Genomic DNA, 16,729 nt, shown 5'->3' on the forward strand with positions numbered 1-16,729 from the left:
CGATTCGGGAACACAGAGGGCCTACCGCGAACCACGTTCGATGTGTTGTTTCCTTGTCACACTTACGTACGAATGTATAAGTGCGACAGAGAGGCAACACGTCAAACGTGGTTCGCGGTAGACCCTACCTACAGTGAACACACATGACAATATCATAGACCTATATAATAGGGACAAGACATATTGTTCTATACGTACAATTGCTTATAGAAATAGCACCCATTTTGACGGCACACACACAAATATATATCTATCTCGTTTTTACTCAGTACTGTAACCCATAGCAAAAAAAGGTGACAGTATTTCAGTACGGACATAAAGTGTTCCATGAAAATACGTAAATACCTAATGCGGCCGAAAATCCGCCATGTTTAGTCACCCAAATGTCATTGTCTGTCAGTTCAGCCGGTACTTGTCCTGTCAAAAAGTCGTGGTGAAAATTAAAATTATTAATTATCTTTCAATATTTTGCTTGTGATTGAAAATAATTGAAGCCAAATGTGAATAATTACGTCGCGAATATGCCAGTGTGTAGTGTATTAGGGTGCGGCATAAGAAAACCACCAAATCAGCCATCTTTAACCATACACAGGTACGCTATAATTTACATGAAAAATATTGGTTATTGTTAATGTTCCTGGGAAATTGAAGGATGTTTCACATTATAAATAGCAAGGTTCTTCTGTGCAGTTATAGATCATGAAGTGATTGGATTTATTTAACTATATTTTTACGCTTAAATAATGTAAACATTTCAGCTAGGGTTGTACTTTATTTATCGACTTTGATATCGATATATTATGATTGCCTATTTATATTTTCTTATTTTATCATGCTACCCCGCTTCAAACCAACTAAATTATCTTAATTTAATAATTAAATCATTTTTATAGCTTACCAAGAAATGAACATAAAAAGAAAGAGCTGGAGATGGAGACCATGACCGACTCTCGGGAGCACTCGGGTCCGTGGGGTCGTTACTCCACAAGCTGCCCTGCGGGCTTTTTTATATCATTATTAAAGTTTTTTTTATATAATTCGACATTAAGAGACCATATACATATAGTTGTAATTTATAAAATGGTTAATGTATTGTTATTATTTTTGCTTGTATGTAAATTCAATGTTGACGTATAAAACTGCCCTTGTGGCCTATTTGCTGAATAAATGTTGAAGAAGTTGAAGAGCGGAAGTCATTCCTTATTTTTGTAATAAAAAAATGTTCTGAAGGTGTTTTGTTTTTTTTTACCCGTCGCTTAATAAGCTTGAATTTTGTATCGCTCTCACTTATAGATACGGCGCACCAAGGTCGAGGTGCAGTTCGGTAGTGTGTTACAGACTTCAGGGTTAGCAACACAACACAATTGATTGTAATAGAGAGGTAAAGTCCAAGAAAAACACGTACACTTATTCTGACATCCAAAACAGATGGCGCTGTACTGCGCCATGTGTTTTGCGGTCACTAAGTTGTCAAACGTCAACTTTTAGTGTTACCGCAAAAATCGCAATATGTATTGAGTAGTACAGCGTCATCTCGTTTACCTGTCAAATTTGAAACACGAAATTGTCTTAGACTCCACACATCTTAGGCCAAGCGCGCACCACGACTTTTTGTCGCGCGATAATTTAGTCGCAGAAATGTAACGTATGTGTTTATATGGCAGTGCGCGCATATGCGACAAAAAAATCGCAGCGATTTTAAAATTGTGATTTGTCACATTTTTCCGCGACTGCTCGCGACGCGATTGTCGCAAAGTGAATTGCGGCATACGGAGTTGTATGGCCCCGCGCGCACTGCGATAATAAAATCGCACCCGGACCCAAAGAATATAATACTCACTAGGAGAAGAACGGTAACTCCATACAAAAAAATGTCCCCAACCGTTTATACGTTTATACTAGTGGCGCCGTCTTTGTGTACCAATGGAACTAAAGTTGACAACCGGTTTAGCCTGGCGGGTATTGGTAGGTAGTAATTCTGTTGATAAACATATTTGTTATCTTCATATCACGAAATATATGCAAGATGCAAATATTACCCCTTGTTTGTGGTATTATCAATTGATTTAAATAAAAGGCATGTTTATGTTTATAACATTATATATATTATTTATTAAAAAATGTTTTACATATAAAAATATACACTGAAAACTGGCCACTGGCAACTTAATAAAAAAATAGACATTAATAAAGCGCATTCACAAAGTTTTCAGTACCTTTTATACAAATAACATTAGGCATGCCTACCTATTACACTTTACACACAGATACACTACACTTTACATACGGCATTTTACACAGATTTCCAACTTGTATTCATACATTTCTTCACGGTTAATTAATACGCTTTACAGATGCATTATGACTCGGTTCCTTCTGAACCCACTAAAGTTGTAAATTTCACTCTGGCTGCTTCAACAGCCGTTGCTCCGCATTTAGCACATTTTCTATGTGCATTGCTGTAATCCATGTAGGTACAGACTTACAGTCTTAAGTGGTACGTAGCGGTACACGTTGTATGTATTATTTAAAGAGTTAATAAATAAAATTTTCGTTATGAACTTTAACCACGGCAGTTGGACAGAGTCATTGACAAATATATTTTTTATTATGGTGGGTAGACGTACCTACCCTCCATATATTTTATGAACATTGATAAAGACAGTTGGAAGCAAATATTCATTAGAAAACTTAATCGCATGTAATTAAGTTTTAAGCGTTTTAAGTCCCGTTTTATGATTAATATTGTATAAAATTCGTGATAATTTAAATCAGAGTTGGGAGCAATGTTGCTGTAGAAAAATGTTTTTATTTTTATTACTCGCAACTTTTTCCCGGAGGCCAACGCACACATAGAAGATTAAGGCGCACACATGCGCAATTGTTTGGGGACATAACTTTCTTAGGAAGTGAACAGGCCTTGCCCCAGTGTTGCCAGATGGTCACAAAAGTCACATTTTTCGTGACTTTTCGCCTTCTCGTGTGACATGTGCGTGACTTTCGATCATGAGGCAATTTTTGTGACTTTTTAAGCTAGTCGAATTTTGTACAAGTTTAGTTCTGCAATTCGTATTATTTAGGAACGCAGTGAACGCACCCAAGTTGACACTTGCACTGTTACTTTGACGTTACATCCACCATCATGTTTATTATAATAGTCGTGGCAAAATGAGACTTGTTACCTTGACATGACAGTGTTATTTAGTTTGATAGTATACCTAGTAGTTACTTTTTTAGTGTAATGAATGATTTATTTTAGTTTGTACCTATCTATACTAATCATTGCACTACATCAGTTATTTTGAGATTTATGAGTGCTCAAAAATCATTACTGTGTTATTTTTATCCGGGGGTAAATTATTTACGCATATACTTTTTTATTTTCTCTTGATTAAGTTTAATGAATAATGAATGCCGCAAGTTGAGTAAGTACAGATGCCATTAAATGAATCGTTGCTTGCACTACATCTGTGAAGATAACAGTGTTTTTTTCCGAATTCGTTTACGATTCGATAGATAAGTAAGAAAACTTTGATTATTATTAAGGTTTCGTACCTCAAAAGGAGAAAACGGAACCCTTATAGGATCACTCGTGCGTCCGTCTGTCACAGCCCATTTTCTCCAAAAGTACTGAACCAAGTAAGTTGAAATTTGGTACACATATGTAAATTCGTGACCCAAAGATGGACATCTTACGTAAGCAAATGAATTTTAAACATGTTTCAGTTTCATTTATTTTGTTAAACATAGGTTACACGAAAGATGGTAGGTACATAAATATACATACATTGATCTCTATGTTTTACCAACTATGCAGGTGTACAAAAATGTCTCGTGCGGTTATCTAATAAACGCATGCTTATATGTCTAAAAAACCTACCTATCTGAAAACATGGAGGCCACTTTTGGAAAGTATATTTAATTAAAAAATTATGTGTTTTAAAATTAATAGTTTAGAAGTTATTTAAGAAAATAGCCAAAAAATGACCATGTTCCCTTTATTTCCAAAACTACTGGGTTTAAAATTCTGAAAAAAAATATATAAAATAGTTCATTACCTATACTTGGTCAAGCAGATCTTGTCAGTAGAAAAAGGCGGCAAATTTGAAAAATGTAGGCGTGAAGGGATATCGTCCCATAGGAAATTTGAATTTCGCGCCTTTTTTTACTGACATGATTTGCTTGACCATCTATATAATGACAGGAAAACCTATTAGAAATATGCAGTCAAGCGTGAGTCGGACTCGGAACCCTTGGAATGCGAGTCCGACTCGCAAATAGCCGACTTTTTTTATTAAGATTTCGTATCAACGTAAATGTTTGGAATATATCGTCGACCGTAGGTTCAGTTAATTTTTTCTTTGAATACTGCAAAAAAAATCTGGAGTGGCTATTTCATTTTCACCACACCTGGTAAAGGCTCTCTTGAGTGTTCAAAAACTGATAAGAAAAGTTGCATTTTATCCACATGTGAGGCAAAAACCTATAAAATAACCTACCCATACTATATTATAAAAATGTGACTTAAGCAGCAAAAACGTGACTTTTACGGAAACGAAACGTAACTTACGACTCCAGAGCCCTGGCAACACTGCCTTGCCCGGACCTCAGTCGGCATATCGCTCTCCAAGCGTCAACATGTCAACCTGCTGCTGAAGATGCTAGATGTTGACCATTTAATTATGGAAATAGAAGGAGATCACCTTTGTGGTGTAAATACTCAAAGTCATACAGCGATCACATATTAAAGACAACGTTTCATGACAAACGACTGGTACGAAATCCATGTTGAGAATGAACAAACCGCGACTTTTTCATCGCAGTGCGCGCAGTGAATTTTCTGCGATATATTACAGCGCGATTCTAAAATCGTGTCGCAAAAACTAAAATCGTGGTGCGCGCTTAGGCTTACTCAATCAAAGTATCTTTTCACATAACAATATACTAATAAAGAATTTTTATTTATTTACTTACTTCCTATTAAAACATAAACTGCACAAATAATACATACTTAGTATTTTAAATAAAATGAGCCGAGAACGTTGAAAAGGTATCGATGTATCGATAAAACCTAGTAACAGTAAAAATCTTCTGGGCAGCACTAAAACCGCCATGTTTAGTTCTAAGATGACGTCACAGTGGCACGCATTATTCGTTGACGTTTCACTTCCATAGGTTTCATATTTCAGTGCTGAAATATGAAACCTATGGAAGTGAAACGTCAACGAATAATGCGTGCCACTGTGACGTCATCTTAGAACTAAACATGGCGGTTTTAGTGCTGCCCAGAAGATTTTTACTGTTACTAGGTTTTATCGATACATCGATACCTTTTTAACGTTCTCGGCTCATTTTATTTAAAATACTAAATATGTATTATTTGTGGAGTTTATGTTTTAATAGGAAGTAAGTAAATAAATAAAAATTCTTTATTAGTATATTGTTATGTGAAAAGATACTTTGATTTAGTAAGATGTGTGGAGTCTAGGACAATTTCGTGCTTCAAATTTGACAGGTAAACGAGATGACGCTGTACTACTCAATACATATTGCGATATTTGCGGTAACACTGATTTTCAAAAGTTGACGTTTGACAACTTAGTGACCGCAAAACACATGGCGCAGTACAGCGCCATCTGTTTTGGATGTCAGAATAAGTGTACGTGTTTTTCTTGGACTTTACCTCTCTATTACAATCAATTTTGTTGTGTTGCTAACCCTGAAGTCTGTAACACACTACCGCACTGCACCTCGACCTTGGTGCGCCGTATCTATAAGTGAGAGCGATACAAAATTCAAGCTTATTAAGCGACGGGTGAAAAAAAACAAAACACCTTCAGAACATTTTTTTATTACAAAAATAAGGAATGACTTCCGCTCTTCAACTTCTTCAACATTTATTCAGCAAATAGGCCACAAGGGCATTTTTATACGTCAAAATAATAACAATACATTAACCATTTTATAAATTACAACTATATGTATATGGTCTCTTAATGTCGAATTATATAAAAAAACTATAATAATGATATAAAAAAGCCCGCAGGGCAGCTTGTGGAGTAACGACCCCACGGACCCGAGTGCTCCCGAGAGTCGGTCATGGTCTCCATCTCCAGCTCTTTCTTTTTATGTTCATTTCTTGGTAAGCTATAAAAATGATTTAATTATTAAATTAAGATAATTTAGTTGGTTTGAAGCGGGGTAGCATGATAAAATAAGAAAATATAAATAGGCAATCATAATATATCGATATCAAAGTCGATAAATAAAGTACAACCCTAGCTGAAATGTTTACATTATTTAAGCGTAAAAATATAGTTAAATAAATCCAATCACTTCATGATCTATAACTGCACAGAAGAACCTTGCTATTTATAATGTGAAACATCCTTAAATTTCCCAGGAACATTAACAATAACCAATATTTTTCATGTAAATTATAGCGTACCTGTGTATGGTTAAAGATGGCTGATTTGGTGGTTTTCTTATGCCGCACCCTAATACACTACACACTGGCATATTCGCGACGTAATTATTCACATTTGGCTTCAATTATTTTCAATCACAAGCAAAATATTGAAAGATAATTAATAATTTTAATTTTCACCACGACTTTTTGACAGGACAAGTACCTGCTGAACTGACAGACAATGACATTTGCGTGACTAAACATGGCGGATTTTCGGCCGCATTAGGTATTTACGTATTTTCATGGAACACTTTATGTCCGTACTGAAATACTGTCACCTTTTTTTGCTATGGGTTACAGTGCTGAGTAAAAACGAGATAGATATATATTTATGTGTGTGCCGTCAAAATGGGTGCTATTTCTATAAGCAATTGTACGTATAGAACAATATGTCTTGTCCCTATTATATAGGTCTATGTATTTCAGTGGACAATATTGACAATGACATAAGTACAATCAATGCTGCCAGCATAATAAACTATTAAAATGGCTTAGGGCTTTACACACTATAAACTTCATTTACGTTGCGTCCCGCAATGTATCGCAAATCGCACGCGATTATCGCTGACTTTTGTAGCAGCCATAAAAAAATGTCAGCCACAGAAAAAAGCAACTGTCAAAACTGTCACTAGGTTGTCATGACAACCAAATAAAATAACAAAACAAGCTTTTGTGTTAAGATTAGCATTGAAAATCTTCTATTGGATATACGAGAAGTTTCTCTATTTCCTGTCCAAGTTTGCCGAAACTACAACTAAGTTATGTACCTGATTCGGAACTAGATCACAATGACTTTGTACATCGACAGCAAACTGAACTTTACTGACAACAATGTTGTTTCAACTCTGGGTTCCTGGCATCCATCCTTACCTCTCTTGGCTTTAGGTTCATATAACCAAGAAAAAGGAGGCTTTGTGACAATATTTCACGAAAATGTAAGTTTCATTCATTTATTAACTTATTAGTATCAGTGGTAATGCAGTTATTGGTTGGGGTGTAGCAAAGGGGGGGCTGGGACTTAGAATTTTTTTTTGCAAAGTGGTGTCATTATGACACCACTTTTAAATGATTGTAATGTGTAGATCACGTGAAAATAAGCATCTTTTATTAGAACAACTTTTCTATAAAATTAAAAATGGCCGAGTTAGACGCCTCCAAAGATTGGTGTTTTTAAAGGGAGCTGGGACTTGTAAAATTTTCATCGAGAGTGGTGTCATTATAACATATATTTTAAATGATTGTAATGTGTAAATCACATCAAAATAAGCATCTTTTATTAGAAAAACTTTTCTCTAAAATTAAAAATGGCCGAGTTGTTGGACTTTTTATAATGTATATTTTAATATTTGAAGCCAGTGGCAGCGAGCGAGCGAAGCGAGCGAGCAAGACCTTCCTGGACAGAGCCGACTTGGATATGGTTAGGTTAGAAGACTAAGGCGGGAGCTTTGCTCCCGCCTTAGTCTTCGAGGTTATTTTTTTTTTCAACAACCCAAAAAACGTAATTACACAGCAACTTTCGGGTCAAATATCCCAATTTTCGTGTCAAATATCGCGGCCATTTTTGACTTTAGAGAAAAGTTATTCCTACAAAACATGCTTATTTTACCATGTTGTCTACGATTACACAATAAAAAATAGGTGTTATAATGACACAACACACAACATCAAAAAAAAATTCTAAGTCCCAGAAACGGCCCCCCTTTCGTACACTCTGACCCAGTTATTTGAACGAATTTTAATTTACAGGGACTGGCATTAGAAGGCTGTGAATGGCCAATATTACTATCAAATCAAGTAACAGCAATGGCTTGGCATCCAACCAGAAAGCTACTTGTAGTGGGTTGGGATGGAGGTGAACTTTACATCTGGCTTGAGTACTCCTGGGCGCGTCTTGAAGCACCCCACAATGCTGCTTTGACCACAGTTGCCTTTAGTTTAGGCGGTGGTCGATTGCTAGCCGCAGATGCTGCTGGCTCTCTATCTGGCTGGCAATCAGCCTCAGGAGCACCTCTAACCTCTTTCCACCATCAACTTGGTGATGTTATCACCCATGTTACCTTCTGTCCTGTTCGCCCAACTGGGGAGACTTCAATAAGAGGATTAGCCAGAGCTGCAGTAGCTGGTGATGAGAATGCACTAGATGCACTAGCTGCATGGAGACCTCGGACCACTGCTAGGATGAGAGAGGGCTCCCAGCCAGACAATCATTCTTGCTATGCAGCACAAGATAATGGAGCCATTTTATATATTGATCATGCCGGTTCATGTTCAGAGGTTCTTAATGCTCCGGGAAATATAATATTCATGGGCATGATAAGTAATGTTTATCTATTAATGGCTTGGGAAAATGGCGGGGCTCTAAGCTTGACAAGATTCATCACCTCTGATGATGGGAATATCACTACAGATACACATGTTAGAATGGCAGCAAGGAATGGCCAGGCAATAGTTCTCACTGGTAATTACTGTGTAGCTGTTATAACTGGGGACAACTTGATAAGAGTTTGGGACAGTGAGAATGGAGACAATGATGTGTTGCCAAATGAAAATGATGAGGTTGTTGCAGGGGACATATTCACCAGTATTAGCTACTGCAATTTAAGTGATACTTTATGCTGTGGGACATCCCAAGGCAACTTATATTTTTGGAGGAGGGACCACAGAAACCGTTGGAAGTTAATAAGCAGTACTAGTATAAAAGGGACTGTTAAAGAAGTCAGTTGGGGATCCGAAGGTCTGATGAATCCTCTGCTGCATGTTAACTGTATAACCAGTGTATTTATCCTTAGAGAGCAGCCTGTGTGTTGGGGATACACACCAAATGTTTGGATGGTACAAAAATCGGCCTATGAAATTGCTATTACCAATAAAATGGAGCTGACATCTAGTATTAAAACTCAGATCACTGTGAGGGCTTTTGCATTTAAAGATCAATATGTAGCTCTTGGAGATGGAAAAGAAGTACAGGTAAATAATCACCTGACTTTTTCTTTTTTTAGTGAGATTTATATAAAATTTTAATGTTTGTATCGCCTTTACAGGTGTGGATGTGCAGTAAAGACAATGACATCAAATTTTCCCTCGTGCGCACATTCCCGTGGAAAACAGATGCTCTCATATTAAACAATGATGTGTTGGTGGGAGTGGTTAATCCCCACATCGAGTGCTACTCTGTCACTGGAAACAACTTAGGTATTCTTCCGAGCACTGAAGGAGAAGGTGAACCTATCGGAGTCACATACACGGGGAAATATATTGTAATAGCGACGATGGATGGCACTCTTAAACTCGCAGAGATAACAAAGAAAGGACTAAGAATGCCTTATCCCCCTAAAAATTGCTATCAAATGATCGAGGACTTTGGCGAAGTTATGAGAGCGTCAGTTAATTGCAGTGGGAGATATATTTGCCTGAGCATTGCTAACGCCGGTCTAGCGCCTGATCCAAGACTATACTTGTGGGATGCAGCGAATGATGTCATAACGAATACGGTTCTTTCCGACAGTCAGGCGCCGCCTTACCAGAGTGTCCCGCTAGCCATCGTGTGGGATGGTATTGACCAAAGAATTGTCGCTGTCCACATGCGATCCGCTGATTTGGATCGAGTTCACTTATTCTTCTGCCACGAGGGGAGCCTTTATGAGTACAAAAACTGGTGTCCGAATTCTGAGGAGTACTTTGTGTCCGACTTTATGCTGTGCTCTCTCTATACACCTCACGTCGTCATTCTGTCTCAGCAGAGTATCAAAAAAATATTAATGCATGAATTCGAAGAGTCTACTAGTGACGCTACGAATTTGAAACAAACTCTTGACTTTTTATATTGCATGACGGCCGGAAACTTGGAAAAAGCAGTTGTTGTTGGAACGAATATAACGGGGAGTAGAAGTTCTGTGATTTGGGACAGTTTAGCCAAAGAATGTGTGGCTCGTAGAAGACCAGACGTGGGGGCTGTATGCTTAAGCAAAATGGGAAACATAAAGGGAGCACTCATGATGCGTAAAGCCATGAATGGTAATGATATGGACGAGACTTGTCAGATCGGCGTACTGGCTATCAATCTAGGTATGCTAGAAGAAGCCGAAAAGTTCTTTAGAGAGGCCGAACGACCAGATCTAATCACGCGTCTTGTGTCGGCAAAAGAAGGCGGCCTCCAAGAGATAACAAATGGCAGTGATGAGGGAGAGAACATTTTGCTTATAAAAAGTGCACAGCATAAATTGGCGAAGATTATGTGGGCCAATGGGGAGACTGGGGCGGCGTTAAAATTGTTTGAAAGCGCCGGGACGTTGGTGCCACATGTGCCTAGAATGCTGATAGCTCAAGGCCAAGCGTCCGTGCTAGCACAGTACGTAGCTAATTCTAACGACACGAATCTCATAATGTGGTGGGGTCACTATCAGGAGAGTATAGGGGAGCTTGATGGCGCTCTGGAAGCCTACGCTCGCGCGAACGACTTTGGGGAGCAAACGCGGCTGTTATGTCATATGCACAGGATTGAAGAGGCTGAAAAGTTATGCAATAAGCATCCCGCAGCCATGTATCAAATGGCGCGATATTTGGAGATGCAACCGGACCAGATTGAGACTGCAGTAAAGGTAAATTAATAAGCGTCATATAAGTGGGTCACATGCTTATAACTTAGATGAAATTGCTGTTTAAGTTGAGGTAAGCATGCACAGTTACGTACGTATCGCACGCATTGAACGAATTGCATTTTGACTGATCCGTTTTAGACTGAAGGCTGAATGCTAATCTAATAGCCGTCTACAGTTCTGCATCGTAAGATCGTAAACTCACAACATAGTGTATGAAGTTCAAAATGTCACTGAAAAAATGATTTGACTTTAATCTTTTAGTGGCATAAGCATATGCTTCTCATTCGTTAAAGTTCATACATAAAACTTTGCGTACCTACTTGTTTTATTATAATCTTACAGCTATACATAAAAAGCGGGGCGGTAGCGTCCGCCATACGCGTGGCGGCGGAGGCGAGCGCGTGGCACCTCGTGTGGCGCGCCGGCTCCGCCTCGACCACGCACGCGCTGCACGCCGCCACGATACTGGAGACTGCCGAACAGACTGAGCAAGCCATTGCCCTGTATCAGAAGGCCGGTAAGAATGTCTTAACTCTCCTCTAAGCTCCTGAGTTTGATTGTTTTATTTATCGAGCAATAGCGAAGCTCTCCGTTTCAACAAAAATGCTTTTAAATATCTGTCTGTCTGTTCTCCCCTACAGGTTTTTAGTCTCGTTAATTTGGTGAGCAAGTTCGATAATTAGGTACTTAGAATTTTGTGTTGATTCGGTTTTGGAATTTTTTTAATTGGTGGGCCCATGGGAGTTCGCGAGGTCTACAGCTCACAGAGTCACTATAGGTTGCCTTGACTTACTTTTTGTAAATTACTAAAAACCCCAAAAGTCCCTATAGGTAGACTTGCTATCCCTGACTGAACCTGCCAACTTGTTTGATTGCTCAGGCAAGCCGCACATGGCGCTGAAGTTGGCGCTGGGCTGCGGCGACACGAGCGCCATGCTCGCGGCGGTGGAGTCCCTCGGGGAGCGCGTAGAGCCAAGCCTGGCGCGCAAACTTGCCGCGCACCTGCGCCGCGCCGAGCACCACTCGCACGCTGCCGCGCTGCTTGCCACCGCCGGCGAGGTACCTACCAGTATACAATCTGTATGCTTATCGACCTTATAGGCCCCGTGCATGAAATATAGGGGGCAGCATAGGAGCCGTCAGATTTTTGGCGTGAGGCGTAAATGTGTTGTTTATGCTTCCGATGTAGCCCACAAGATGGCAGAACCTAGAACGATCTCGTCAGTAGGTGCGTTTCCTTGTAGTATAGTAATGCACAACGCCTGACGAGAACGTTAGATGGTAGCACTTGCTTTGGCAATGTACATGTGCACATATATTTCCGATTCAGGCCACAAGATGTCAGACCCTCCATCGCGCACGGTCCTTATTGTCATTGATTAGTAGTTTGCCCCAAACTGAGAACTTCTATTTCATTTTCGACAAGATTGAATAAAAAATGTGGAAACTCAAGACGGCTGCCGTTTTTACAGTTTTTTGGATTCGTATTAAGGAGCCTTACGAATCCTAATATCAATTTTAAGTTTCTGATTACCGTTTGTTGTTTTAGATCTAAGAATTTTGGTAAATGGTAAAACGAAATGAACGCATTACGCAACGCTAAACTATAGTCAAGCATTCATACCAAAGCATAGACAAATTTTAACGTTAGGGAAGGTCTCCAAAGGAACATTTTGGCGTAGCAGCATGTGATCTGCAGTTGCCCTCAGTGCCCCATTTAAAAAATCCGACTTGACTTGACCTCATACAAAATTTTGTTTTTTTTTTCTGTTATCAGTACGAGGAAGCGCTGGACATAGTGGAACAATCCTCGGCACCGCTGACAGAGGAGCTGGCTGAGCGGCTAGCGGCGCCGGCGGGCACAGTGGGCCGGGATGCTCTGCTGCGGCGGCTGGCTGACGTGCTCGGCGCCCGCGGCCTGTACCACCACGCGGCCAAGAGACTCGCCAGCACCGGCGACAAGGTGAGGAGAGATATGGTTCAATCAGACTGGGTCTGAATCAAGAAAACAATATCGGTTACCTGGCAACCTCATATTTTAATACGGCGAACACATTAGGTGAAGGCACCATGTATGATTGCATCGTCCATAGTCGAGCAGTGCGTAATACAACGGTGACAAAAGCGAGCCTTATCGCGCTTGCTTTCTTTCACCGTTCATGGATAAGTATGTAAAATAAAAGGAAGTCTTTGATGACACGGTTTCCAAATTCAAATGATGAATCAGGAGTTATAACTTAGAAAAGTTTTGAACATGCTCTTTCATGGCACGATTATTTTTGAAAATTATGTCAGCTAAAAGCTAATGCTATTTGCATTTTTCAGGCGGGAGCAATGCGATGGCTCATGCGCTCCGGCGACGCGGACCGCATCGCCACGTTCGCGGCGGCCACGCGCGACCGCGCCGCCCAGCTCATGGCCGCGGACTACCTGCGGAGGCACGCCGACTGGCGCACTAGAGCCGATCTGACGCGCCACATACTACACTTTTACACCAGGGCCAAGGCGCACGGGAAACTGGCGGCGTTCTACGCAGAGTGCGCTAAGATGGAAGTGGACGAGTTTGGCGTGAGTATATAGCAGAGCCAACAAAACAAGGTCGAAGTGAGAAAATCAAGAAGCCATTTCAATTCTGTCGAGTCCCAATATCTGATTGGTAGGTTTTTATGTCTGAACGCGTTAATTTTCCGGACAACTTTTCTATCTAATGCCGGATCGTCGAGAGTCTTTCGCTGAGTTTCGACACCGCTCCGAACCAATCGAAGACGAAACGAGTAATTAAGAGCCAAACGAGAAGGTAGCAGTCTGTCCACACTCGTTCTCAGCCTGTCGGGGTCTCTCAACGAGTGTGTAGGCTGTACACACTGTTAAGTGATGTCAAGGCAAAAAAAAGTAGTTAAATACGTTGCCTTTTTTACAAAGCCGCATAATAAGAGATATTTCGGAGTCGATTTAGTAATGAATAATCAGATCAGGATGTTTCATCAAGGAGAAATATCCTCTGATCTTTTGCACGAATAATCCAACTGGATATTCAATCTGATGGGTCTGAGGCCCCTATAAAAATATTGATTCGTATTTATTAACAATGTAACAATATTTGTTCCAGAATTTCGAGAAAGCGTTAGAAGCGCTCAAAGAAGCTACTAGGTGCTTATCAAAAACATCGGATCCTGAGACAGGTCAGACAGGTGCTAATTTGTGCATTTTACACTCATTATTGTTTTTAGGGTTCCGTACCCAAAGGGTAAAACGGGACCCTATTACTAAGACTCCGCTGTCCGTCCGTCCGTCAGTCCGTCCGTCCGTCCGTCCGTCCGTCTGTCTGTCACCAGGCTGTATCTCACCAGGCTGTATCTCACGAACCGTGATAGCTAAACAGTTGAAATTTTCACAGATGATGTATTTCTGTTGCCGCTATAACAACAAATACTAAAAACAGAATAAAATAAAGATTTAAGTGGGGCTCCCATACAACAAACGTGATTTTTGACCGAAGTTAAGCAACGTCGGGCGGGGTCAGTACTTGGAAGGGTGACCGTTTTTTTTTTGCCGTTTTTTGCATTATGGTACGGAACCCTTCGTGCGCGAGTCCGACTCGCACTTGCCCGGTTTTTTTTTTCATTTGTTAATTGGCTATTTATTGTTTTGTGTTATGTTTCAGGATCTCAAATAATGGCGCTTCAAGAGCAGAGTACACTTGTCAAGAAATATTTGGATTTGAAGAAACTTTTGGAATCCGGAGAAACGAATGCCGGTAGATACCTACTTGATAGTTTACTTCTGAAATAAAAATTTACGCCAGGTTAGGTGCATGTCCACACTGTGCTGCGCCTTCAACGAACATCTCGACCAATTTCGACCTATCCATTAATCCATAATCTAATATTACCAGTCAGAGTTCACAGTGAGATGGACGGTATGGCTTCGAGCAACACCGGGTTCCGACACGTCGGAAGGGAGGAGCCCAAACGATATCTTACCGTACAAATCGCTCCGCCATTTTTTGCGGGGGGAAAAGTGCACACAGTTGCACTTCTCACTCACTATATACAAAATCCCATCAGTAATAATAATAATTACACAAATATATAGAAAAACACACGTCAAAGACAAATCTTGCACACCTCGATCTCTTTATTGTGTACGGATGAGTCACAACACGCACCGCGCTAGTTGTGTGCATGCACAGTTGATCATGTACCTCGGCAGAGGCCAAATAGTGCGAATGCCGACTCCCTTCCGTGTTGCTAGAAGACGTTTGGGCACTTTGGGCATTGCTGTACTTATAGCGTATTAATACAATGTTATTTCAGGAGTGGCGAGCGGTCAGCAGTTGCTAAGAGCGTTAAGCGGCCGCCCCGGACTAATCACTGAGGAGAAAGTGCTCAAACTATTAGTGGAATTGGCTCCAAGCCACCCTGATAACCCAAGTAAGCATAAAGGGAGATATACCTATTTTATTTATGGCATGGCGGAAGTCTCTTTCCTGAAACCTCTGTTCTGAAAAACACTCCGATTATTGTGGATATCATGATTGTAATTTTATGGTCTGTCGCGTCATGTATCACTCGCACACTTACAATTTCTTTAGAAAATAACGGCCTCAATGACAGATGACAAAAGCGTGAACATCTTAGGCTCCCTGTACTGCTAGAAACGTTTTTAACAACTTCTTTTCCTTACAAGAATTACTGGCATCTTTGCGCAAGATGTAGATAAACAGGATGTTAAAATAATGTTTATTAAAAACACCTTTTTGTTGCAGCTTTTGAGAAACAATTGCAAAAGTTGACCCAACAACCTCAAGAAGACGCCCAGTCGGTTGATTCGACGGATCACAGTATAGAAGAAGTAATTTAAAAAAGGTGCAAAATAATCATGAAAATGTGCTCTCTACATATACTTACGATGCTGTTAGTGCCTTAGTAAATGTGGATTAGGTATATGAACTCTTGGAGTTCACGAAGGAACTATCCTAGAGTTAGTTATTTGAAGGAATGGTAACGTAGTTAAATAAGTTTAAAATCCGTCCAATTAAACTGTGGAAACAATCCGTCCATATTGTAACTAAATAAAATATTTTACATTATACATTTTTCTATTATTAATTTATATTCTAGCACTAGCTTCTGCTCGCGACTTCGTCTGCGCGGAGTGGAGTGATGATGACGATGATTTGATAAAATCAACTATCCTATGTCCTTCCTCGGGCCTCAAACTATCTCCATGCCCAATTTCATTTAAATCGCTTCAGCGGTTTTAGCGTGAAGAAATAAAAGACCAGGGCTATAACCGCGAAAATCGAAGTTCGCAAATTGCGGGCATTTTTCTCTGTCACTCTTATTACGCCTTCATTGGAGTAAAAGAGAAAGATCCCCGCAATTTGCGTATTTCGGTTTTCGCGGTAGCAGGGGCTCTGAGGGCAGAGTTAATTTCTAGGGATGCACGACCTAAAATTTAGTGCGCGCTTTTAATTGCTTAAGGCCTCATAAGCACGAAATCTTTTTTAACGCGCGTTAAAAAAGCGTATAAATGATACAAATAGAAACATGTGTATTTATTTACACGATGGCGGTGGCACTTTTTATCAAGTGTTGTTGGATTTTCGACTAAGCCTTATATAGGTGTTAAATTTACTTTTTAACAACACGCGTTAAAA

At 39.9% G+C, this 16,729-nt stretch overlaps 1 protein-coding gene across 2 annotated transcripts; it reads left to right on the forward strand.

Annotated features, from left to right (window-relative positions):
- Positions 1-7,118: 7,118 nt before the first annotated feature.
- LOC134791421 (intraflagellar transport protein 140 homolog) lies at positions 7,119-16,157 on the forward strand. 2 transcript variants are annotated; one of them, XM_063762439.1, is made up of 11 exons: positions 7,125-7,404; positions 8,216-9,436; positions 9,511-11,067; positions 11,410-11,584; positions 11,948-12,126; positions 12,845-13,030; positions 13,393-13,635; positions 14,177-14,249; positions 14,732-14,824; positions 15,384-15,500; positions 15,836-16,157. In XM_063762439.1, exons 1-11 carry the CDS (start codon positions 7,258-7,260, stop codon positions 15,928-15,930), a joined length of 4,086 nt encoding a protein of 1,361 aa, XP_063618509.1. In that variant the 5' UTR covers positions 7,125-7,257; the 3' UTR covers positions 15,931-16,157. The 2 variants fall into 2 exon arrangements, with proteins under 2 accessions (XP_063618510.1, XP_063618509.1); XM_063762440.1 differs by lacking the exon at positions 9,511-11,067 and having other exon boundaries at positions 7,119-7,404.
- The last annotated feature ends 572 nt before the right edge of the window (positions 16,158-16,729 follow it).

Source organism: Cydia splendana, chromosome 6 (assembly GCF_910591565.1).
Source record: "Cydia splendana chromosome 6, ilCydSple1.2, whole genome shotgun sequence".
NCBI lineage: Eukaryota > Metazoa > Arthropoda > Insecta > Lepidoptera > Tortricidae > Cydia > Cydia splendana.

Bases quoted from the DNA above. Each gene is read 5' to 3' on its own strand.
- LOC134791421 (XM_063762439.1), top strand. From the start codon at position 7,258: ATGACTTTGTACATCGACAGCAAACTGAACTTTACTGACAACAATGTT. The intron at 13,031-13,392 runs GTGAGGAGAGAT...TGCATTTTTCAG, and splicing joins TCGCCAGCACCGGCGACAAG to GCGGGAGCAATGCGATGGCT. The intron at 13,636-14,176 runs GTGAGTATATAG...TATTTGTTCCAG, and splicing joins TGGAAGTGGACGAGTTTGGC to AATTTCGAGAAAGCGTTAGA.